The following is a 26,574-nucleotide window of genomic DNA, read 5'->3' as shown; positions in this document are numbered from 1 at the left end:
GGTTTGCATCATGCTGGTCAACTCCATGTTAGGCATTGCCTGGTGTGACTCAGGAGTCCCACTCTGGTGTGGCAGTCTCTGCTGCATTTCTGGCAGAGGAAGACCACAGGCTGAGATTTGCTGGCCTCTCTTTTCTCTGGGCCCTCTTCTTGACCAGCTGGACTTCTCGTTTCTGCTCGCCTCTTCCAGTGCCCTTCTAAGCAGTCAGCCTCCAGATGTCGCGATCGTCAGCAACTGTCTCCCAGTTGTCAGTGTCAATGTCCGCCATCTTCATATCTCACTTGCAGGTGTCCTTGTAGCAGAGGTATGGATGCCCAAGAAATTGTGACCCAGTGGCTCATTTCACAGTTCAGAAGGTCTTTGGATATATAACCGTCATCCATCCAATGAACATGACAAAGCCAGCACAGGCGTCATTGTTTTAACAATGAGTGTATGTGATGGAATTAACACTCCCCAGGACCTCTGAATTGGTGACCTTGCCCAGCCAAGGGGTGCCAAGCTTACGTCTGAGACAGTGAGGTTGGAGACTTCAGCCTTTTCACCTGCCTAGCAGAGGTTGTCCAGGTCTCACCACTGTAGAGGGGTGCACTGAGGACAAAGGCTGGGTAAACTTGCAGTTTGATGTCCTCAGTCAGGTTGCTGTTGTTTCACACACTCTTACTCAGCTTGGACATAACAGCTGCAGCTTTTGCGATGCGCATGTTGATTTTAGCATCAAGTGACAGACAGATTGCTGGTGATTGAGGAGCCTCGATATGTGAAGCTATCAACAACCTCCAGCATCACTTTGTTAATGCTAAGAAGTGCTGGTATGGCAACATCCTGGATAATGACATTTGTCTCTCTGATGCTGATGGTCAAACCAAACTCATCACAGGTGTGAGACAAGTCTGTCCATTTGCCACTGAAGGTGATCCTCAGTTTGAAATGTTAGTGCCGCATCGTCAGTGGAGAGCACCTCCCTGATGAGGACTTGGTGCACTTTTGTCTTGTATCTCGGGCAAGCAAGGCTGAACAATTTTCCATCAGTTTTGGTATGTAAGTAAACATCCTCACAACATTTAAGAAGCATTTAAATGAGCACTTGAAACACCATAGCAAACAGGGCTGTGGGCCAAGTGCTGGAAAACAGGATTAGGATAGATAGGTGCTTGATGGCCGGTATGGATGCAATGGGCCGAAGGGCCTGTTTCTGTGCTGTATAACTCTATGACACTAGATTTTCTGTAGATGACATGAAGCAAAGAAAAGAACGTGCCAAAGACTGTCAATGCCAGAACACGACCCTCTTGACTCCGCTGCAGATTTCAAAGGATTCTGATGTTGCCCCATCATAGCTGACCTTATCTAATATGTTGCCATGGCAAGAGGAGATCACATTGAGCAGCTTCAGAAGGCAGCCAATTTATCCCAACAGCTTAAATAGACCGCTTTTGCTTGCATGATCGAATGCCTCGGTGAGATCGATGAAGACAATATATAGTGGTCTCCTTTGTTCACGACACTTCTCTTGCAGCTGCTGGACTGAGAAGATCATGACAATTGTATATATTCCAGTCCTAAAACCACACTGGGATTTGGGGTAGAAGCATTTCGGCCAGGATCTGCAGTCTGACAAGGATAACACGGGCAAATACTTTTCCCACAATGCTCAACAGGTAGATGCCTTGATAGTCATTGCAATCGCTGTGGCTGCCCTTGTTCTTGTACAGGTTTTCAATCTTTGCATCATACATATCCTGGGGCACTGTCCTCTCCCTCCAGCAGAGACAAAGAAGTTTGTGCAGATACTCTAAGAGTGCTGGTATCCCATGCTTGATGTGTTCAGGTGGTATAACATCAGCACCTGAAGCTTTGTCCATGGCAAGCAAATCAATAGCTTTGCTAAGCTTCTACACTGTTACTTCGATATCTAGCTCTGCCACAACAGACAACCTTTCTATGGTGTCTGGAGCTTTCTTGGTGACATAGTTTTCCCTAGAGCACAACTCAAGGTAGCGTTCGACCCATCTCTCCATCTGTTTATTGCAGTCATTGATAACCTCCTCTGCCCTTATTTTCAATGGAACCATTTTCGTTGCTGATGGATCTGGACCTGTTGCCTCTTTGATCCCCCCCCATACATGCCCCTAGCATTCCCTGTGTCAAGGGACATCTGGATATTCTGGCAGAGTTGTAACCAGCAGTCATTGGTGCAGCATCTAGCAATCTGGTGGACCTTCCTTTGAGCAGCTTTTTGTGCATTCAGAGTTTTCTTGCTCAAATCTCTCTTGGACTTAATGAAAGTGGACTTCTTGGCTTCAATGATGGATTCCATCACAGTGATGTTAATCTCAAACCAGTCGACGTTTTTCAGCTCTTCTTCCCATATGTTGAGAATGCGGTACTGTAGATGGTGTCTAGAAATATGTCGCACTTTGCTTCTGCACTCAGTGCGGAAGTGCCAAAGAGTGCCTGTTCAGTTGAGTGAAGGAACCCTTGGTTTTTATCTGCGTAGGCATTACGGCTGACGCTGATATGAAGGCAGCATTTCTGCTTTGAATGAAGAAAAACTTCAAGGGTTGCATCCTAACCTTGGTGCGCACAAGGGAGCGATCGGTATCATAGTAAGCGCTATCGTAGCTAAATTAAGAGTGCTACTCAGGGTCACATCTGGTGATAATCAGATCCAACTGGTGCCAATGTCCTGATCTTGGATGCCTCCTTGACACCTTGTGGCATGGTTTGTTTTGTAAGAAGGTGTTAGTTACACAACACTGCACTACAGAAAGCTAAGCTTATTAATCATGAAAATACTGTATCCCATAGGTATACTAATACTGTATACTAATTCAGTGTAATGAAAATACTCTTCAGCCCAAAGCTGTGGAGGCTACATCAATTAAAAATTTCAAATCTCAGATTGAATTTATTTTTATTATCTAGGGGTATTAAAGGGTTACAGAACCAAAGTGGGTAAATGACGTAAGCTGCAGGTCAGCCACGGTCTAATTGACTGGAACAGGCTTGAAAGGCTGAATAGCCTACTCCTATTTCTATGATTGAAAGCAGAACTACACTTTCCAATTGCTTTTTCAAAATGTGTTAGTATTTGATGCGATCAAACTGTTTTCTAACTTCCATGAAATTGTTCCTATTTTAAATTTTGAAACCCTTGAGAAGCTTTTGTTAAATAAGTACTTTGTTAAATAAAGATAATCGGTGATGTATAACGTCACACTTAGAATGCATGTTAGTAATGGAAACAGTTGCAGTATATCAACCATGTAATGACTGGAGGCTTGTCAGTAAAATAATTTTTAAGTCTTATTTAATTTCCCTTGGTTTACCCTAGCTGAACTAGTTTCAAATTCAAGAATACTATTACAGCTTCTAGCCTTCCTCGTCATTACTCAAAGCTCGGTAAAGATATCCTCCGCTGCATGCACATTCTGAGACTGACTGGCATAAAATACCAGTTAGTGTTTGGAGATTAAAAAGTGTAATAAAAGGCTTATGAACTTCTAATGTATCATCACCGTCTGAATGAACTGGTCCAGTGGGGAAGTAATAAATTCTCTCTTCTTCTTAAGCATCATTGTTGAGAGCAGCTCCACAGATTTTCTTGATTTGAGAAATTAGTCAAAAATTTTGAATTTTTTCAATCAGCCGAGGGAATAACTTCAACTGAAAGTTGTTCTACAATTCTTTTATGTCATGATCAGACAAAGCATAATGACTGTTTTAATTGATGCAATGATTGAGACTTAACTGATACCTGAACACATTTATTTTCTTTATATATGTCACTTTAGCTAATTTTTACCCTGGACTTGCTGTAATTTTTCAGTAACTCTTGTTTTCACATTTTGTTTGATGGCTTGACTGATTTGCCTCTGGCTGTTTGGTTTGGTTATCCCCAGCACTTGCTTTATGCTTAGCCATAGCCTCTTGAAGTCTGAAATTCAAAGATGTAATGTAAGGGAATGGATGTTGAAAATCGATTCAGATAGTTCTGAAAGAGAGTCATGCCACCTATTTCGGAGACTGAAAAGCAATCAGTAAATTCTGTGGTTTGATTCCTATTCTTAAGTTTCAGCCATAAATTATTCAAAATATGTGTCATATTCTTTTATGTTGATTTGCCAGTAAACTTCTCAATGTGCTTGATGTTCATTGAATAGACTTCTGATTTATTGAAGGTTGCATGGTCCATTAGTTGTCCATGAAAATATACTTGAAACTGTTGAAACTGAACTGTCAGAATATATAGGTTATACAGACTGCCTCCAACCAAACTTGTTCATTTCTAACTTTTCCTAACACTGAGCCAGCATCAGTGAATGGGCTTAACCTAGGCTTAGGCCTTTTTTGTCTTAGACAACTTATGCCTAAGTAAGACGAGCATTTCTCGGGGGGTCAGAGAAGCTAAGATTGTGGTGAAGAAATATAAATGGACACTCAAAGCATAGTTGTTGTCAGCTCTGCTTCGCCCTGGTTTACAACACCCCATGCAAATGTTTGTGATTCAGTTGATCTTGATTGATTTGAGAAGGTAGTAAACCATTGGAGTGCATTGTGTTATGGTTTTAAAAAATAGGATTAAAATTCCAAATGGTTTCAGTATCTTTGTTTCGTTAATTATTGACAATTTTTATACTGTGTATCATAAAGCCCTACACTTGAGCTAAGTTTATCTAATAAGGCTTCTATTGATTAACATCTGTGATTCCTGCCTTGCCGTGAATGCTGCTAGTTTGAACTACTATGTTTGGGTATGTTGATAGACTGCAACTTGACTTTGGCAACGGCGACATACAAAAATTGAACGACCTTGATAAAAGCACATTGTTGGGTCATAGTGAATGTGCCACGGGTGTAAATTTACCCCATGGTAAACCTAACCAGGAAGAGCTTGGTAGTTAGGCAGCTTGTTAAGAGATAAAAATGTCATTTCGCAGCACCGAATTTTCTTATATGGTCCTGGTGCAGGACAACACATCCACATTGAACACCCCTCACTGAGAGCAACATCAGAAGACTACCTCCCCTTCACCCAAACTGAGCTGGATTACTGTGGCCCCTCTCTGTTTAGAAGAAATATCAGTCCATTTCCACTGAACGTTAATATTAACAAGCGGCCTCCACACTGCACAGCCACATAGGAAAATCACTGTTGCAGAGGTCTTTTCTCATCTTTCCTGTTAGATCGTTTGTTAGCTTCCACTCTTTCCACCTTGGTCTCCTGTCCTCTATCCTTTTTTGACCTGAAGATAGCACATGGTGTTTATTCTATGAGTAACTCTTTAGATTAGCTATTATATTTAAAAACTAAAAAAAATGCATGATTTAGTATATTGTGCGCAGTGTGTTCATCGAGTAATCAGCTGAGTTTCCCAAATCAGAAAAGTCCCAGGTTTGGTTTCCAGGCCATGTAATTTAATGCAGTAATTAGGGAAAGAACAGAGACATCAGGCAGGAAATTACAGCACTCAGGTTCCTCGCTTTTTCAGTATCCTACCACAGCATTACGCTGAGCTCACATTCACTGTGCTTCTGCATAGCAGAGGGTTTCAAGCCACAGTAACATTGAGATGTGTAGTTAACCATACCATAAAACTGTAATGTCTAAAGCAAAGTTGGCATTAGGCTAGTGGTAGCAGGTAGGGCTCAATCTGTTATGGTATTAGGTTAAGACAGAAACATACTACAGGTGTGTTTGATTGCTGGCAATATGAGAAATGAGCTAAAAGACTTATGCGTTCTCAGATCATGTACTGCTGTTGTATAACAAGTATTGCAAAACAAAAATGCTCAGTGGGCAAGGAGGGAATGCAGAGGACACAATTCTAGATTCTTCCACAAGGGGAAACATCCTCTCAGTATCTACCCTGTCAAGCACCCTCTCCCCTCCCTGACAGAATCTCATGTTTCATAAGATCACATTTCATTCTTCTAAACTCCAATGCATATAAGTCTGTACAACCTTTCCTGATAAGAGAACCCCTTTATCCTAGAAGTCAACCAAATGAACCTTCTCTGAACTTCCTCCAATGCAAGTATAGCCCCCTTTAAATAAGGACCTCAAAACTATACGCAATACTCTAGGTGTGGTCTCACCAAAAGTGCAGTTGTAGCAAGACTTCCTTACTTTTATACTCCATCCCTCTTGTAATAACGGCCAACATTCCATTTGTCTTCCTGAATACTTGCTGTATCTGCATGCTAACATTTTGTGATTCATGTAACAAGGTCACCCAGATCCCTCTGTACCACAGCATTCTCCAACCTCTTTATTTAAGTAATATTTTGTTTTTCTATTCTTGCCACCAGAGTGGATAACCTCACATTTTCCCACATTGTACTCCATCTGCCAATTTTTTGCCAACTCATTTAACCTAAATATGTACCCTTGCATGCTGTGTTCTTACAGCTTGCTTTCCCACCTATGTATGCATTGTCAGAAAATTTGACTACAATACACTTCATCCAGTTCTTTAATATAGATTGTAAATACTTGAGGCCCCAGCACTGACTGCTGTCACACCCATTATTTACAGTTTGCCAAGCTGAAAATGATCCATTTATCTAGACTTTGTTTTCAGTTGGTTAGCCAATCCGCTACACGTGCAAATATATTACCTCCAGCACCATGTAACTCTTATCTTGTGTAGTAATCTTTTACGTGGCACCTTATCGAATACCTTTTCAAAATCTATATACATAATATCTTCAGGTCCCCTGTCATCCACGCTACATGTTACATCCTCGAAGAACTCTAATAAATAGTTCAAACATTATTTCCCTTTAATAAAACCATGTTGACACTGCTTATTTGTATTATGATTTTCTAAATGTTCTGCTACTCCTATTCTAATAATAGAATCCAGCATTTTCCCAATGACATGCAAACTGGCCTATAGGTTCCCTCTTTCTGTCTCCCTCCTTTCTTGAATAGAGGTGTCAGATTTGTGGCTTTCCAAACTGCTTTCAGAAGTTAGCAAATTTTGGAAGATTACAACCAATGCATCCAGTATCTCAGCATCCATTTCTTTCAAGACCCTATGATACAGACATCAGGTGCAGGGGACTTATCAGTTTAGTCCCATTAGTTTGCTTTGTATTTTTTCTCTAATAATGATAATAAACCTCCGTCCCTTTTGCACTGTGATTTTCTACAGTTATTGTAATGCTTTTAGTGTCTTCTACCATGAATCATGTAAGTCTATGCTGCACTTCTTCCAAGGCCAACCAGGACTTTATGTAGCTGAAGCAGGATTTCTACCCTTTTGTATTCTATACTCCTTTTATAAAGGCCAACATTCCATTAGCTTTTTTGATTACTTTCTGTACCTATTCATGACATTTTAATGGTCTATGTACTTGGACCCCCAAGTTAGCAGGACCTCTAGCTTGTTTCTAGCTTTCCAACATTTAGAAACTACTCTGGTCTATCCTTTTTAGATCCAAAATGGATGACCTCAAATTTGAAATCCATTTTCACAGTTTTGCCCATTCACTTAATCTAACAATATTTCTTTGTAATATTATGCTTCCAACTACACTCCTTACAATGCCACCTCTGTGTGGCTTTCAATCCCATCATCTAAACCGTAAATTAAGGCAATGAATAGTTGAGACCCCAACACACAACCTTGCGAGACACCGCTATTCACATCCTGCCAATTAGAGTGCTTGCCCATCATCCATACTCTCTACCTCCTTTCACTTGGCCAATTTCCCAACCAGGTCAGTAATTTGCCTTCAGTTCCATAAGCTTCAACTTTAGCTAACAGTCTCTTATGAAAGTCTTTATCAAATGTCTTCTGGAAGCCCACATAATTAACATCGATAGATATTCCCCTGTCCACTACTTTAATCACCTCTGCATAAAAATTCAGTCAGATTCATCCAACATGACCTACCCTGTGCTGGTTCTCTCTGATTAGCTGAAAATGTTCACGTTGTTAAGTCAATCTATCCTTATTAATAGACTCTAGCAATTTCCTGATGACAGATGTCCGGCTAACTGGTCCATAATTTATTGGTTTCCCTCTGTCACCTTTCTTAAATGGCAGAGTGGCTTGGGCAATAAAGGAACTGTTCCTAAATCAAGAAAAAGTTGGAACGTTATAGTTAAGCCATCTGCAATGTTCTCACCTTTTTTTTATACCCTGGGACAGAAACCATCTGGTGCTAGAGATTTGTTGCTCTTTAGAACCATTAATTTCTCTCTTTCTGTTATCTTGCTTACATTAATTTAATTGATATCCTGGGCTGAATTTTCCCCCAGTCGGGGAGAGAAGTTGATGGGTGAGCGCGTGTAGGCACGCTTCCGGTCGGCGCCCCCTATTGGAGGCACGACGCCATTTTACATGAATGGGCCAATTAAGGCCCACCCTGCGTTACGTCGCAGGGAAGTGCTATGCGCTGCCTGTGCGAGCGGCGGGGGGAATGCTTAAAATCAAGAGTACGCATGTGCACAAAAGCGCGCACTCATCTCCCTGAGGCTAAGTGCAGCCTCAGGGACATTGGCTCTAAGTGCAAAAATATTAAAAATAGAAAAAAAAAATTTCCCTTACATGTGCCCGCATGTGACATGTTCATAATTTCCAACCAAAACTTTATTAAAACTTTTAAAACCCTACATGAAACCTCACTCTGCCGGTGGATGAGGTTTTCATGTTTTATCTAATTCCCGCGGGGTCTCTTGGCCTGCCCGCCAACCTTAATGTTGGATGGGCAGGTCCACTAATTACTTTATTCGATCAGTCAATGGCCTCAATTTTACGCGTCGACAAGCCCCCCCCCACCCTTCACCAATGGTAAAATCCTGCCCCCTGTCTCTGATTCGTTAATAGATTTCTTGGGCTGTCCAGCATGCTGACCTCTTTCTCTACAGTAAATACTGTTACAAAGTTATTATTCAGCACATCTCCTTTTTCCTTATTTTCATTGACAACATCACTGTTATCAGTTTTCAAGGAGAGCACACTGCTCCTGACCACCCTCTTTCCCCTAGTGTAATTGTAAAAGCCTTTTGTATTGATTTTGATTTTGCAAGTTTCTTTTCATACTCCCTTTTGTAGCCCATACCATTTGCTTTGCCATCCCATTGCTGCTCTTTATATCTTTTCTATTCACCAGAATTTGAGCTTTTTTGGCATTTTTGTGTGCTTTTTCTTGTAGATTTTGTCTCCTACTCCCTTTATGGTCTATGGCTGGAGAACTTCTGCCCTCTAGGACTATAAGCGGGTTCTGTATCTCATTAAATTATTTTTTGAACATCTGATCTTCTATCATTTATTCATGAACAGATTTGCCCAGTTTACTGTGGACAGTCTAAAACAAAAACAGAATTACCTGGAAAAACTCAGCAGGTCTGGCAGCATCAGCAGAGAAGACAGCCTGTCTTATCACATTGAAGTCTGGAATCTGGAATGTTAGAAGCTGTTCCATGCTTTGCCATTTCAAACACCACGTTGAACTTGATCATATGATGATCTCTATTTGATAAATGTTCATGTGCCATTAGGATGTTAACTAAATCTGACTCATTACTCATCACTAAATCTAATATGGTATGCCACCTTGTTGGTTCTAGGAAATATTGTAGAAAATGACCATAGGCACATTTGAGAAATTCACCATCTTTCTAGAAGATGCTAACATGCTTACTCCAATCTCCCTGACAGTTTGAATCCCCTATTCAAACCACTCTTGTCTTTGCTACATGCTTGTCTACCTTCAGCATTTATACATGCTACCATTTCACAACTACTGCCAGGGGCCTAGACACAACTGCTAGTTTTAATTTTTTAAATTATTTAATTCTACCCATAAAGTCTCCGCTGCCTGCTTATCTCTTGTTATACCCTCGCTTAAGATTGAAGTGATTTCATCCTTAATTTTCCCTATCTTTCCAGTCAACTTTACAAGTTGATATATTTCAATCCCAATCCTTGACTGTCTTGTAACCATGTCTGTGTAATGGCTACCATGTCATAACCTCCAAGTTGAATGCAATTAATTCAGTTTGTTCCTTATACACTGTGCATTTGTACAAAGAATGCTTATTTGGGTTGCATCCCCTAACTTGTCCTTTTGCTCTAATGTTTTGTTCATAGATTTCCTATTTCTGTTTGCTGGTTTAATTGCTTTGCACCTTCATGTTTCCTGTTACCTGTGGCCCTCAAAGCACAATTTCTGTTTGTTATTCCACTATCTTCCCTTTTTGTTTGTTTTTGAGCTATTATGTATATTATCTTTCCACCTAAACCCTATCCTGCACTTAATAGTTGAAAGTCCTTTTGACCATTTTACTTATCCTTTCCAATCAGATCCTGGTCCCAAGCCTGGTTAAGGTGGAGTCTATCTCAATGATACAGTTCACTCCCGTCCCAGTACTGGTGCCAGTGTCCCAAGCAATGGAACCCCTCTTTCCCACACCACTCCTTCAGCCATGTGATCACTCTAATCTGCTTATCCTGTGCCAATTTACATGACTCAGGTAATAACCCAGAAATTATAGCCCTTGAGGTCCTTTCTAATTTAGTTTTTGGTTCATGGTACTTTCCAAGAAGACTTCTTTATTATATCATTCCTATAATCGTTTGTCACAACATGGACCACAACTACTGGATTCTCCCCTCCCTGTCCAATATCCTTTCAAGCTGATTCAAGATACCCCACACCTTGGTACTCGGTAGGCAACAAACCAGTACAGTACTCTCAATCCCACATACAAAAAATGATATCTATCCCCCTAATTATTGAATCCCGTACAGCTTACCACATTAGGCTTTCCCTCCCAGCTTTGGATAACCTGCTTCAAGGTGCCATTGTCCGCATTGTGGCTGTCCTTCCAACAATTTTTGTCCTTAGCCTTGCAGGAGGCAAGCATATTGTACCTATCGGATAGGTTCAGTTTTTATGGTTCCTCATTCTCTACCTCACCTTGGCCCCTCTTACACCAACCCCATTTTGAAGCATGTGACTGAAGTCTGGAACAAACTGGCCAAATACTGCTCCATTGCCTTATGTGTTGGAGTGTCCCCAACGCTCACTCCAGTTCAATGTCATATTGCAGATTTATATTCATAAGTCTTCTGATAACAAAAAGTCTAAGCTCATGTATGTGTGGAGCGAGCTGATTTCAGTTGAAATAGCAGTCAAGATGCTTCACCTGGTCTTGGTTCTCCTAGATTGTGGAAGGGAATATTGCCCAATTCTCACTCTTAATTGCTTTTTGGAAATTTGCATATGCATTCATCAGGCTAAGATAAATTAGGCTTATCTGTGATACCGCTGCCTAGGCTCACACATGTATAATAGCCACTGTAAAAGTTACTAGAGGATGATCAATACCATACCAACAGAGCTGGATCCCAGCAAGAGAGTCAGCACCTTCAAGAGCGAAAAATATTGGTTTTAAAAATATATATTTTTAAATACATTTTAATTTGATATTACATTCAACAGTCAGTTCCATAAAATGTTATTTGGTCTCTGCCTTTTCCCTTTTTATTGTAACCTGCTTACATTACATTATTTTTACTTTCCCATTATTTACCAGAAAAATCTGTGGCAGTGCTATTTGCAATGTGAGTTGTGGCTAGAAAGATAAGAGCTCCTGAAGAAGGTCCTGGAAGGTTAATTAATGTTAAGAATCCTTTATCATCAATTTGGCAGGCAATTTTCTCTTGAGGTTTACAGTGCAATTGTAATTACAAAATTCAGACCAACCTCAAAACCATATAGTGTGCAACATGAATACTTTCAATTTATTCACTGCCTTTTGCTTGTGGCTTCATCTAGAGACCTGTAATAAATATAAATCTGACACTTGGGAGTACTTACCTTTTGCTGCTTTGAGGTGTTGGTGCTTAGATAATTGATTTTTTGTGTACAATAAGGTTGCCTCGTTTAATCAAGTTCCCAGTGGAGATGTGCGTTTGACTGTTAAAGACAGTACCAGTATTGTTTACTGTAAAATAAAGAGTTTCTTTTATCATATTACATTCAAAAAGAAAATGAACGATTTGAACAGTCTATATTCTAGCTTAATAGCCTTTTAAGCTGCAGTGCTCCCTAGCTTGAAAGCTTGTATTGTATATTGATGCTGCTTTTCACAATCCATTAGTGTCAACTGTTGGGGTAGCAACTAGAACAAAGACAGTTATCCCTTGGATACTAATGCATTAGTGGTTATTGTGAAATTACTTTACTGTGTGCAATTGGTGAACAGACACTTTTTAAAAAGCTTCTCCCCCTTGGCTCACAGTTATCAAAACAATGTGTTCACACCAAGAAGTTACTACGGGGTAGGAATTGTATCTTCTACCTAATCCAAAATTGTCTTTTCTGTTGGGGTTGGGGGTGAGGTGGGGGTGCATGGTTGGAGAGAGTGACACTTATTTTGGGTTTTGGTCAGATCTTGTAAAACCTGCTCATTGAGTGGATGCGAGGGTGGTGGGGGTGCAAGAAATTTGAGGATAAGAAGTTTCTGATATGCCTGATTATTTTTTACTCAGGTGTAGGATGGCTTCCTGGTCCATTCTAAGTGGGGTGGTGGGAGGTTGAGAGAGGGGTTCATGAGTGTGAGTTTCCTATATAGGAATTGTTGCTCTTTTAGTGGGAAGCTGTAAATCAACAGGGATTGCCCCAAGGCAAGTGTCAACAATCCCCGCTGCCCTTGGCAGTGAGGGTTCTGGGTGATTTTAACTGTCCTGCCCGTTGCAAGTCAGCTGCCCCCATTCTCAAAAAAGGTGGAAAACAACAGCTGACTAACAGACCAGTTGGATTTGGCCAGTAGGAGACAGGAACAGTCACTGACAACAAAGAAAGCTGCTAACAACGCCCTTCTCGCGGGAAGGGAAGGGGTAGCCCTGAGCAGAGATGGAGTAATCTTTCCTTGCGGCACCAGGAGGAGCCCTCCACCTCTGGCAACAAGGGAATATTGTTTTCTAAAAGAAACATGGTTCTGTTTGGGCTTCTTCTGGGGTGGATTCTCTTTCTGTTATCTTTTCCTGGCAGAGAAGCCATAACAGATTCCCCACCCAGGGCAGTGGTTAATTTTGCAGTCAGTGCTGGAAGCTATTATCAGGCCTCCATCTACATATTGAAATAAGGACCTTTGCCAGCTTCAAATGGATGCCTTAGTTGCCTGCTCAGAAGAGCAATTTAAAATGGAAGCCAGTGAGGTCCCAGCAGAATGTTGGCAGGTAAGTCACTTGGATGATTTGAACTGCCTACTTTCTGCTGGGTGGGCAGTGTTTTAAGATAGTCCCATTTGCTTTTTAATATATAACAGGTTATATATAACTCTAGCTTGTGTTTTGTCCAGCACATTTTTTTTGAAGATTTGGCACTGATAACAGAAAGGAGACCCATCAGCTAATGTTGGGGATGTCTGCCCTAAACCCTGAAACCTAGAAATGTTTTATATTGCTGCTTGGTCGCAGCGTGCAACTTGAAACATCCTATCCCTTTCTCATCTACAGAGCTACCTTACCAAACAATCACAATCAGGTTGACCAAAGCCTATGTTCATTTAATATTACATTGATCCCTTGGCCATAAAAGGATATAGCTACATGTTAGGGGGAGTCTAACGTGTGCTTTATGGTATATAGCACTCCTGTCCTTGTATATCATACAACATATCAATCAGTGTACTATTTGCAATGCCTTTGGAGATCCACTTGTAATATAAGAGAAACGGTATATACTATACTTTATTATCTTTGCAAAATAATTTTAAAACGCTGGGTGTGTTGGGACCATTACTTGAAACACCATTAAACCTGCAAAATTCCCTAACCTGAAGACAATTAAAATCTGAGTGACCTCAGACTGTGTATACTTACAAAATTAAGCTTTCTGGCCTGAAAAGACAAAAGCCAATTCAATTGTTGGTCCATCTTAGCAAATTGGTATGTTTTTCATATGATTTACTAATTCTATTATTAAAACACCATATGTGAGCTGCATTGTGGAAGATTCATTAGTGTCAATTCATTCTTCAGAAATATAAAAAATAATGTTTCAGTGGACAGATTTTTCACAAGCTTCATTGCCAGCTGCAAGGGCAGACAGTCATAACACCAATATTAAGTGAAGGTGTTTTAGCTGATAACCTGCTAATTACACTAACTTATTTCAAAGCTAATAATATCCAATATTCAGATCTGTTGCTGGTTACATTTACAACCAGCCGTATGTTAAGCTAGACAATGTATAATCAGTTAAAATTATTCACATTCTTACCAACCAGAAAAGAACCCCTTGACCTATACAGAGTCCCACCTACAAGACAAAAATATGGCCCTGGTTTGTAGTTTACCATTAATTACGTTTGCAGCTGCCTATGGACTTTTTGTGGGCTTTCCTGTGGTGACTTGTGGTATATGGCTGTGTGATAGATCACCTCAACAGGGATCCTGGGACCAGTATGAACAAGGCAAGCACTGTGTCTTACATTAACCAATCAGATTGAAGAATTATTAATGAGTAGCGCAGAGTCAAAACTAGGAAGTGTAACTTAGAATGTTTAATTTAATGTTATATTGTGTCCAGAAATCAAAATAAGGAGCAGGAAAGAACAATGAGATTAAACAAAGATAAGAGAAAGTTTCTAAAAAGTGACGAAAGATAAAAATTTTCAATAGGGGTAATTATCTGCAAAGGCCTTATAAGTGGCAAAATCTAATTTAAAATTTATGTTTACATAGTTCAGAAACAAAATGTAATAAATACAGTTCTTTATGATATTTGTCAGCTTGTCCAATATTCTTTATGAAAAGTCTTGTTTTTCATTTTTATAGCTTCATCTATTCAAGGACCAATCATATGCAAGGTAATTAATTTAAACAATTTACCTAGATGAAGGATTAAAACGTGTCTAAAATGACAAGTTGTGTACTAAATTATTGCATTTCTATACTTTGTAATAATATGTAACCTTTTACAAACCAGTTTAATTTGAGTTTTTATTAATTACTAAACATTATTATTACTTTGCAGGTGCAATGTACAGTAATTCTGGAGATTGGATCAGTTCAGTTCAGTGGTTCCTCACAATGTGGACAATGTTTCTGTCTCGACTGGATGCCCTCTGGGGAACATGAATATTTGGCCGCAGGTTTTTATGATGGTATGTAGCAGTTTGAGTTTTAGAACTTCAAAATCACATTCCTTGCCCCAGCACTTAAGTCTGTACTGTGCAATTCCTTTATTATTTGTGATTATAAGTCAAACAATAGAATAATATTGATGAATATATTTTAAACTATTGCCTTATCAGACCATTAAACTAACCTGTAAATTGTACTGTGTAATTGCTAGCATGTCCTTTGGACAAGGTAATGTGCTATCCTTACCTGGTCTGGCCAACATATGACTTCAGACTCACTACAATGTGGTAGACTCATAACTGCCCTTTGCAATGGCCTAGCAAGCCACTGAATTGTATCAAGCTGCTACAGAATAATCAAGTAAGAATAAAGCCAGACGGACCACCCACTATTGACCTATGCACTGTCCAGTCAACTCTGCAAGTCCTCTTCACTAATATCTGGAGACTTGTGAAAATTGGGAGGATTCCTTCATAATAATCATCCTTTGGGGTGTCCTGTCCCACCAGCAGGATAGACCCCTAGAGGTGGTGGCACAATGGTTTACGGTGGGGGGAGGGGTGGGGGGGGGGGTGGGTGGTGAGTGGCCCTGGGACTTCTCAACTTTGACTTTGGATGCCATGAAGTCTCATCAGGCCAAATATGGACAAGGAAAACTCCTGCTGATTATCGCCTGCCACCTCCCCCCTCAGCTGATGAATCAGTGCTCCTCCATGTTGAACACCACTTGCAAGAAGCATTGAAGTAGGAAAGGCACAGAACTTCAAAGTCCATCACCAAGAGTGGCTCAGTGGCAGCACTGCTGAGCAAGCCGGCCGAGTCCTGAAGGACTTGTCTGTCAATCTCGGCCTGTGCTAAGTGGTGAGAGAACCAACAAGAGGGAATAACCTGCTTGAACTCATCGTCACTAATCTACCTGTCACAGATTTTCTACTAATGCTGTCATAGACATGGCCATCGCACAGCCCTTGTGGAGACATTCATCTTTACATTAAGGGCACTATCCAATGCATTGTGTGGCATCACCATTGTACGAAATAGGATAGGTTCAGAACAGTTCCAGCAACTCAAAACTGGGCATCCATGAGGAGCTGTGGGTCATCAGCAACAGCAGAATTATATTCAAGCACAAGCTGTAACCTCATGGCCTGGCATATCTCTCACTCTACAATTACCATCAAATCAGGGGACCAACTCTGACTCAATGTAGACTGTAGGAGAGCATGCTAATGGAAGCACCCAGCATACTTAAAAATGAGGCATCAACATGGTGAAGCTATAAAACAGGACTACGTATATGCAGAACAGAAGAAGCATTCTATAATTCAAAGCTAAGCGATGCTACAACCAACGGATCAGATGAAAGCTCTGCAATTCCGCCACATCCTATTGTAAATGTTGATGGACAATTAAATATTTAACAAAGAGGAGGCTTCATGAACACCCCCATCCTGAATGATGGCAGAGTCTAGCATGTCAGTGCAAAAGACAAGGTTTGAGCCTTTGCAATCATCTTCAGCCACAAATGCCAAATGGATGATCTATCCCGGCCCCTCCTGAGGCCCCCAGCATCACAGATGCCAATCATCAACCAATTCAATTCACTCCACATGATATCAAGAAACGGCTGAAGACACTGGATGCAGAAAGCGCTGTGGACCCGGGCAACATCCCAGCTGAAATACTGATGACATGTTCCAGAATAAGCCATGCCCTGAGCCAAGCTGTTCCAGTGCAGTACAACCCAGGCATCTACCCCAAAATGTGGAAAATTTCATGGTATGTCTGACCACAAAAAGCAGGCATATCCAACGCAGCCAATTACCGCCACATCGGCCTATTCTTGATCATTAGCAATGTGATATAAGGGATTGCAACAGTGCTATGAAGTGGTACTTACTGAGCAATAACCTGCTCATTGGTGCTCAGTTTGGGTGCTGCTGGGCCACTCTGCTTCAGACCTCATTGCAGCCGTGGTCCAAACATGGGCAAAAGAGCAGAATTCCAGAAGTGAGGTGAGAATGACTGCCCTTTACATCAAGGCAACATTTGACCGAGTGTAGCATCAAGAGCCCTAGTAAAATTGAATCAGTGGGAATCCAGGTGAAAACTCTCCAGTTGTTGGAGTCCTACCTAGCACAAAGGAAGATGGTTGCGATTGTTGGAGGCCAATCATCTCAGCCCTAGCACATCGCTGCAGGAGTTCTTCAGGGCAGTGTCCTAGATCCATACATCTCTAATTGTTTCATCAACGCTCTCGTTCTCTTTGTATTCCGGCACAGACACGATGGGCCAAAAGGCTTCTTTCCGTGCTGTAAAACTCTATGACTCTTCCCTCCAACATTGTGTTCAATACCATTCGCAAGGATGTAAATGCATTGGAAGCAGTTTAGAAAAGGTTTACCAGACTAATAGCTGGAATGGGTGGATTGTCTGATGAAGAAAGGTTGGACAGACTAGGCTTGTAACCACTGGAATTTAGAAGAGTAATGGGCAATTTAATTGAAACATATAGATCCTGAGGGGTTTTGACAAAGTGGATGTAGAGAGGATGTTCCCTCTTGTCAGAGAATCTAGAACTAGGAGTTACTGTTTAAAAATAAAGGGTCACCCATTTAAAATCGAGTTGCCGCAAAGCCTTTTCACTCATAGGGCTGTGAGTCTTTGGAACTCTTCCTAAAAAGGTCCTGGGAGCAGAGTCTGAAAATTTTTGAGGTAGAGCTAGATAGATTCTTGCAAGCAAAGGGGTGATAGGTTATCGGCGGTAGGTGGAATGCAGATTTCAGGCTACTATCAGATCAGTCATGATCTTATTAAATGGCAGAGCAGGCTCTAGGGGCTGAATGGCCTACTCCTGCTCCTTGTTTGTATGTTCATATAACTCTTCAGACACTGATGCAGTCTGTGCCCGCATGCAGCAAGACCTGGGCAATATTCATGTTTGGGCTGATAAGTGGCAAATACTATTCGTTCCGTACAAGTGCCAGGCAATGACTATTTCCAGCAAGAAAGAATCTAACCAACTCTCAATGGCATTACCAGCACTGAATCCTCCACTATTAACATCCAGGGGGTTACCATTGACCAGAAACTGAAATGAACCAACAACATAAATATTGTAACAAAAAACAAAAAATGCTGGAAAAACTCAGCAGGTCTCACAGCATCTGTGGAGGGAGAGACAGAGATGACGTTTCGAGTCCATATGACTCTTCTTCATATATACTGTGTCTACAGAAACAGGTCAGAGGCTGGGAAGTAACTCTTCCTGACTTGCCAAAATTGTCCACCATTTACAAGTCAGGCATGTGTGTGATGGAATACTCTATGCTTGCCAGGGTGAGTGCAGCTCCAAGAATACAAAAGGCTTGACACCATCCAAGACAAAGCAGCCAGCTAGATTGGTACCCCATTCACCACCTTAAAAATTCACCCCCTCCATCACTGGTGCAAAGTGGTAGCAGTATGTACTATCTACAAGATACACTGCAGCAAGGCTATAACCTCTCCCACCTACATAAAGAAGAGCAGCAAATATGTGGGAGCACCATCACCTGCAAGTTCCTCTCCAAGCCTCACAATATCCTGACATGGTGCTATATCGTTGTTCTTTCATTGTTGCTGGATCAAATTCCCTCCCTAACAGCACTGTGTGTCTATCTACGCCACCAGGACTGCATGGTTCAAGAAGGCAACTCACCACCACCTTCTCTAGGGCAATTAAGGGTGGACAATAAATGCTAGCATTACCAGCAATGCCCACATTCCATGAACAAATATAAAAATAAATCGAACAACGTTGCACCTGATGGCGCCATAGAAAGTAATTATATAAGCTTAATGCTATACTTTTTGTGTAGAGGTAATAACCCCATATAATATCATGTGTACCGGAACTCTTTCCCCTTAGAAAAAGTTGTTTCAATAAAATGTTCTTGATATAAATGTTCCAAAACTAAAGCAGGCAATAATAATCTCATCAACTCTCATTGTCTACACAACTGAAACTATAATGCAAAGGGGTATTTTTAAAATCAATTACCTTTTTCACACAGCTAATCGACTAGCGTTATGATATAAAGCAAATACTTTATGGGAAAAAGGTGCCTCAGGGAGATCAGTTTGATATTTGAAAATTTAAATAAAGGGGAAAAAAAACTTTTAAAACATGCCCCCTCATATGACAGTGTCACATGAGCTGGGACATGTCGATGAATTTTTAAAATAATTTTTATTGAATTTTAAAACATTTCATGAAACCTCATCCCGCCCATGGATGAGGTTTCATGAAAAATGCAAAGGCCTGGGCTCTTCACCTGCCCCCCCACCCACAGCTCATTTAACTGTTTTAATTCGTTTTTAACGGGCCTTAATAGGCCTTTGACAGTTCGGTGGGTGTGCAGCTGAGTCGGCTGCACGCCCGCTAAACTGAGAATCTAAATGATGCGCGGTGACGTTGGGACACCTGTCTGACATCACTGCGTCATTTTACACATTGGCGACTGGGCCCTGCCTCCGCTCGCCAACCAGAGAATTCAGCCCTATAAAGACCCAGTTTCCTGTGTTGTCACTTCACTTACAGGAATAAGAACTCTGATCCTTTAGGTTCATTAATGTACCGTCTTAATCATTTTTATTCTCAACTGAATAGAAAAGATCTCAAAATGAGTCTTTATGGCCATAAACTTAAGGAAAAGCACTGTTTAACATTTGGAACAGTAAGTCCGAACAAGTTAATTACCTTACTCTCCCGCTGTAAAGCTCTTCCATCAGGAATTATGGTCATTAATCTAACATAACCTGAAGGGGAAAAATGTCTGAAGACTGCTCATTGGGAGAGCATGTCTTTATAATTAAGTTTCTTTTATATGACTATGTGGTGACCCATTTTTTTATGTCCTGTCAGTTGAGCCTAGCTGTCAATCTTCTTTCTTACTGAGTAAATCTGTGTTTTTCTCCTTTTAAGATATGTTACCTTCTACTTTTATTACTTAATCATGTTAGAGTTAATTATGCAAGCTCTTTCCGCCAATTTCAGTTTTCTCCAGTCACGTTCCACCAGAAAAATAAAAAAATTTACCCATCGTAGCAGAAGAGTTTCTCTGAGATGTAGTGACCACGACAGTTTCTCCACACACTTGGGTTTATCCTGAGGAGAAAGCTTGAAATGCTAGTAATTCTGAAATGAGAGGACTATCATGTACTCCTTTGCATAAAATCACTGAGAAATTTCTTGTGAAAATATCCAACTCCATTTATAGATATCTGCACCTCCGCCATTCTTGGACTAGATTCAAGGAGTCAGTACTTCACACTGCACCCGAGATCAACTCTTCCAATTAACTGCTCCCAGTTTGTATGTTTTATAAAATTTTCTTTCTTTATAAATTAACCTGGTCTTATAGGCACAGCCCAGTTACTTGCACAACCCAAACTTCAACTTGATATCCAACCTAATCCCTGTATGGGTATGTTTTTGAGGACAAAAGCTTTATTATAATAGAGTTAATCAAACGCAGACTAGCAATGCGCGAACAATATTTCCGAAGAAATGCTTCAGGTTTGTGCTATAAGTATATATCATAATTAAGCTACCTGTAAGAGCCTGACTAGAATTCTACTTTCAGTGCATAAAGTGGTTGACAGATTAGGTAGAATAGGTATTAGAAGCAATTCAAAAGGTACAGGCAGTCAGCTGATTTTTATTATGTATGTTATTATTGAACAGCAAGACTTTTAAAGTATTTAAACAATTTGTCTTAGTTTAAGACGTGACTTTATCTGTCCTTTCTGTTGTCTGATTCGTATGGTAAAGCTGGCATGATGCAATTAAACGTGTGATAAGATTTATAGTGGTGTGTGACTTCAAGAAGGGACATGGTTAGGTAATTAACACTGCAGTAATGCCAATTATGAAGTGAATTATTGAGAATTATAGATCAAAATTATGACTGCAGGTATCAATACAGAAAATGTTATTGCGACAGGGCCCCAAAGATTTTAGCGATCTTCCTCACAAGCTTAATCATTTCTGGTAAAGACCGCCAGGCCCATTGTGCTTGCCTCAATTGTTTTTTTACCTTGTACTTAACCTATCAAATGATGGGAAGAAAGACCAGGGTATGTAACTTGGAGAACTGGCACAGGCTCGATGTCGCCTCCTGTGCTGGAAAATTCTGTGATTATGATTTTTAAAATAAGTTACTTCTCTCCTTAATTCTCTTACCCATCCGCTCCTGAGAGAAGTAACTCAAGCTACGACATGTATACCATGGGTAAAGATGCAACTCACTAAAATGGCCATAATTTCTGTGTGACTTCAGACCTGAATGTTTATGGCCTGTTTAGCTTTAGGGATGCTATAGCCAAGCCCAATCTAGATTTCACTTTAACATTCACACACTTCCATTGTGGGTTAATGGATAGCAAGTAGTGTGGAAATGGCAGCCGTTTTGTTTCAGACCTACTCATCTGGAGGAAGGACACCAAGACAAACTGGGCCAGTTTCAGTTCTATATTTTGTGTAACTGTCTTCCTTTCATTCTAGTCCAACAATGCTGAAATCAATTACAGCATCCTTGTCACCAACCCAGCTGAAATTATAAGGATCCAGTAACTCTGAAGAAGGGTCATACAGACTCGAAACATACACTCTGTTTCTCTCTCCACAGATGCTGTCAGACCTGCTGAGTTTTTCCAGCATTTCCTGTTTTTGTTTCTGGTTTCCAGCATCCGCAGTATTTTGCTTTTATCATAGTTATATTACTGGGCTGATAATCCAGACAATTTGAGTTCAAATTCCACTATTACTTCAATTCAGCCAAAATAATTCTGGAAATTAGAAGCTAGTATCAGGAAAAATTACCATGAAATTTTCAGATTGACTCAATAACCCAACTCATTCACTAATGTCCATTTAGAGATGGAAACTTGCCATTTTGATCTGCATCATTACCTCTGGAGTTATCCAGGGATCTATTCTTGACAATCTCCTCTATTTAATCCACTGATTTTCCCCTGAGACCTCACCTAAAGACATGACATTAGGTTCCACATGTGCGGTGACAATACCAAGCTCTATCCCACCACCACTTTTCATCACTTATGTTGTCAGCCTTCTTGTCTAACTTCGAATCCTGGTAGAATCATAATTTCCAACAATTAGGAAGATCAAAATTATTGACTTCGACCCCCATCACAAAGCCTGTTTCCTCGCCATTGGTTTCTCGCCATCTCCCTGGACAGTGCCTCAGGCTGAACTGGACTGTTTGAAATCTTCTAATCCTATTTAACCCAAACTCTTACCCTCTTGATCACTAAGACCATCTACTTCCACCTGCGTAACATTACCAATCTCTACCACTGCCTCAGTCCATATGCTGCTGAAAATCTTCATCCAGACTTTTGTAACTTCCAGACTTGGGTAGCTGAATGTGCTCCTGGCTGGCCTCAGATTTGTTTCCCTCCATAAACTTGAGCTCATCCAAAATTATATTGTTACCCCCCACTTGAGTCAAGCTCACCAAGCGCTCTTGTGCTAGCTGACCTACATTAGCTCCTGGCCTGCCAGTGCCTCAAATTTAAAACACTCAGTCTTATGTTAAAATCCATCTATGGCCTTATGCCTCCCAATGTCTGAGAGTTTGTCCAGCCTCATAGGCCCCAAGAACATCTGTGTTCCTTCAACTTTAGCCTATTGTGAATCGCATTCATCCCATCGTTGATGGCCATGTCTTCAGCTGCCTGGGCTCTTAGCTCTGAAATTCCCTCCTTAAACCCCTTCAACTCCAGTTTTCATTCTCCTTTTAAGGCCCTCCTTAAAGTCTATTTCTATGACCACTAATCCTTTGGCTTGGTGTAACTTTTTGTCTAATTGTGCTCCTGTAAAATGCCTCCTTGGTTTGTTTTACTACATAAAAGGCACTATATAAATATAAATTGTTGTTGTTAGACCAATAAATGCCTCCAGTCCTACACTTAGCTGCTCTCAGAAGTAGTGTAGTAAGCCATTCAATTGTATAAGGGCAACTTGGGAGAGATATAATAAATATTCTTCCCAGCAATGCCCTCATTCTAGGAATTTTTTTAAAAAAATTTAATTTAGCAGACCAGAGACCAATTCTGGGTTCTTCATGGTGGTGACGTTTCAGCGCAATATCATACAGTTCATTTACCCACTCAGCCTTCAGAATAGCTTTGCGGATGGGGATTTTGATGTAATCTACTTAACAATAATTCAGTCATTTATTGCATTAAAAGTGAAGATTGCCCAGTAATTTTAATTAAGCAAGGTGAATAGCACAACAAAGTTGCATAGTTAGTGCATAAAAATTTGCATTATCAGATCATTTGAATTAAGAGCAGTAGACTATTATATAGCTTGATGAAATGGGGCAATAATCATTTATTGATTTTTTTTCTTTCTTTTGCGACTAAAAATATGTTGGTACAGCAGTATCCTCAAACAATATAATGCAAAGCAAACCACTGTCTAAATGAAAGAAGAACATTTCCTGCTTGTTTACTTAAAACATATTTCAAAACAGCTATTTGCTCCAATCTTTTTAATTCTTTGTGCACGAGCTTCTGGGTCAGCTGGGTAGCAGATAACTCATTCTCAAATCCTTGCCAGTGTCTCTGTATAACCAGCCATTAGATCTCGTGTGGATTTGGTCCAGAATGATCGTTTGAACCAATAATGAGATGCAGGGAGCCCAATGTGCAGACATGCATTGGTCATCTGTGTCCTATGTTATTGAACACAGAGGCCTGATGTCCTAGCACAGCCTAAAGCAGCAAGAGTGCAAAGGACTCTGCATTAGAATACTTAATGCCCTAAGAAAAAAAATTAGTGATCTCCCAATGGCACATGCAGAATTCCTGAGTAGCACTGCAACCTAGGAGGGGCACATAAGATATATTTTTTAAATTTCCGTGTTCAACCCTTCTCTGTTCCTTCTTGCTAACCCCTTCTCAACCTTAACAGGATGCTACCTTACGTTTTAGCCCCAGTATTTCGTGCTTGTACTTGTGCACCACAAAATTACATTAATGTGTTTACTTAGCATGATGAAGCAAGGTCAACACCAGAAACAGCAACCTTGATGCTGCACAGTTGGGATCCATAATGGACTTCATTGTCTCAGTTCTTTCCCTTGATGTGGTAAAAAGTTGTCAGTCCCTTTCTTACATTGACCTGACCTTGTTGAGTAACTAGCTTTGTGAATTAACACAAACGCAAACCTGAGACTACCAACATCCAACAACTCAACTGCATGAGCTATAACTGATATACATTATGGTGAATGGTGGTGGACAATTAAACAACTAACTGGAGGAGGAGGCTGCACAAAAATCCCCACCCCAGATGGTTGGGAGTGCTGAGCACATCAGTGCAAAAGACAAGGCTGAAGCACTTGCAACGGTCTTCAGCTGGAAATACTGAGTGAATGAACCATCTCAGCCTCCTTTGGAGGTCCCCAGCTAACCAGATGCCAGCCTTCAGCCAACTCGATTCGCTTCATGTTATATCAAGAAACATCTGAAGGCACTAGATACTGCAAAGGCTATGGTCCCTGACAACATTCCAGCAATAGTACTGAAAATTTATGCTCCACAACTAGCCGCACCTTTAGCCATGCTATTCCAGTACAGCTACAATGCTGACATCTATTTGGTAATGTGGAAAATTGCCCAGGTATGTACTGTCCACAAAAAGCAGGACAAATCCAACCCAGCTAATTACCACTCCATCAGTCTATTCTCGATCATCAGCAAAGTGATGGAAATTGTCGTTGACAGTGCCCTCAAGCAGCACTTACTCAGCAATAACCTACTTATTGATGCTCAGTTTAGGTTCCACCAGGGCCACTCAGGTTCTGATCTCATTACAGCATTGGTCCAAACATGGACACAAGAACTGAACTCGAGGTGAGGTGACTGCCCTTGACATTAAGGCATCATTTGACTGAGTGTAGCATCAAGGAGCCCCAGCAAAGCTGAAGTCTGTGGGAATCGGGGAAACTCTTCACTGGTTGGAATCACACCTGGCACAAAGGCAGGTGGTTGTTGGAGGTCAATCATCTCAACATCAGAACATCACTGCAGGAGCTCCTCAGGGTAGTGTCCTAGGCTCAACCAACTTTAGCTGTTTCATCAATGAACTTCCCTCCCTCCATAATCGCTGAAGTAGGGATGTTTGCAGATGTTGTACAATGTTCACCATTCGCAACTGCTCAGATACTGAAGCAGTCTGTGTCCATATGCAGCAAGACCTGGACAATATTCAGGCTTGGGCTAATAAGTGGCAAGCAACATTTGCACCACTCAAGTGCCAGGCAATGACCATCTCCAGTGAGAGAGAATTTAACCATCTCCCCATGACATTGAATGGCATTACCATCGTTGAGTAGTATGAACATCCTGGGGAGGGTTACCATCAACCAGGAACTGAACTGGACCAGCCATATAAATACTGGGGCTACAAGGGCAGGTGAGAGGCTGGAAGGTCTGGGGAGAATAACTCACCTGACTGACTCCCAAAGTCTGTCCAGCATCTACAAGGCACAAGTCAGGAGTGGGATGGAATACTCTCCACTTGCTTGGATGAGTGCAGCTCCAACAACACTCGAACCTCAACACCATCCAGGACAAGGCACCCCATTGATTGGCACCCCATCCACCACAATAAATATTCACTCCCTCCTCCATTAACACTCAGTGGCAGCAGTGTGTACCATCTACAAGATGCACTGCAGCAACTCACCAGCATCTCCTAACGTCGTGACCTCTACCACTTTGAAGGACAAGAGGGCAGTTGCATGGGGACACCACCTACAAGTTCCACTCCAAGTCACGCACCATCCTGACTTGGAACTATATTGCCACTGTTGCTGGGTCAAAATCCTGATGGTCCCTTCCTAAAAGCACTCTAGGTGTACCTACACCACATGGACTGCAGTAGTTCAAGAAGGCAGCTTACCACCAAGGGTAATTCGAGATGGCAATAAATGCTGGCCTAGTCTGCGATGCCTACATCCCATGAATGAATAACAAAAGAAAACCTGTAGTATTTGCACTTCTGATATCTTAGAATGTATAAAACAATGTTTTTTTTAATTGCTTTAAATTAGGTACAGTTGCTCTCTGGAATCTGAATACATCATCATTATTGTTACGAGTTCAACAAGGAGATGGAACTTTGAAGGTCTATCCTTTCCATTCCTTTGTTGCACATGACCACGCTGTCAAAGCCATTGTTTGGAGTAAAGCCCACAGGTAGGAAACTAAGAATGTGAGGAAACAAATTCAATCCTGTTGAAACAGAAGTTGTATATATTTTTCCTGCACTAGCCGGAAGTATCAAGGGATGTGGGGCAAAGGCCGGCATGTGCAGTTAAATCACAAATCAGCTATGATCTTATTGAAAAGCATAACAGGCTCAAAGAGCTACATGGCC

At 40.9% G+C, this 26,574-nt stretch overlaps 1 protein-coding gene across 3 annotated transcripts in view; it reads left to right on the top strand.

Annotated features, from left to right (window-relative positions):
• The window catches only part of gtf3c2 (general transcription factor IIIC, polypeptide 2, beta), a 115,839-nt gene that overhangs the window by 52,716 nt on the left and 36,549 nt on the right, over nt 1-26,574 (top strand). For all 3 annotated transcript variants that reach the window (XR_005943065.1, XM_041188262.1, XM_041188261.1), the window contains exons 10-12: nt 14,808-14,839; nt 15,007-15,136; nt 26,249-26,393. Coding sequence is in view for 2 of the 3 variants with exons in the window: in XM_041188262.1 (XP_041044196.1) it covers nt 14,808-14,839; nt 15,007-15,136; nt 26,249-26,393 (307 nt within the window). In the remaining variant the exon portion in view is untranslated. The remainder of the gene's footprint in view (nt 1-14,807; nt 14,840-15,006; nt 15,137-26,248; nt 26,394-26,574) is intronic.

The sequence above is a fragment of the Carcharodon carcharias genome, chromosome 5, assembly GCF_017639515.1.
Source record: "Carcharodon carcharias isolate sCarCar2 chromosome 5, sCarCar2.pri, whole genome shotgun sequence".
NCBI classification, from domain to species: Eukaryota; Metazoa; Chordata; class Chondrichthyes; order Lamniformes; family Lamnidae; genus Carcharodon; species Carcharodon carcharias.
Note: the sequence above shows the minus strand (reverse complement) of the source record. Positions and strands in the feature narration are given on the sequence as shown.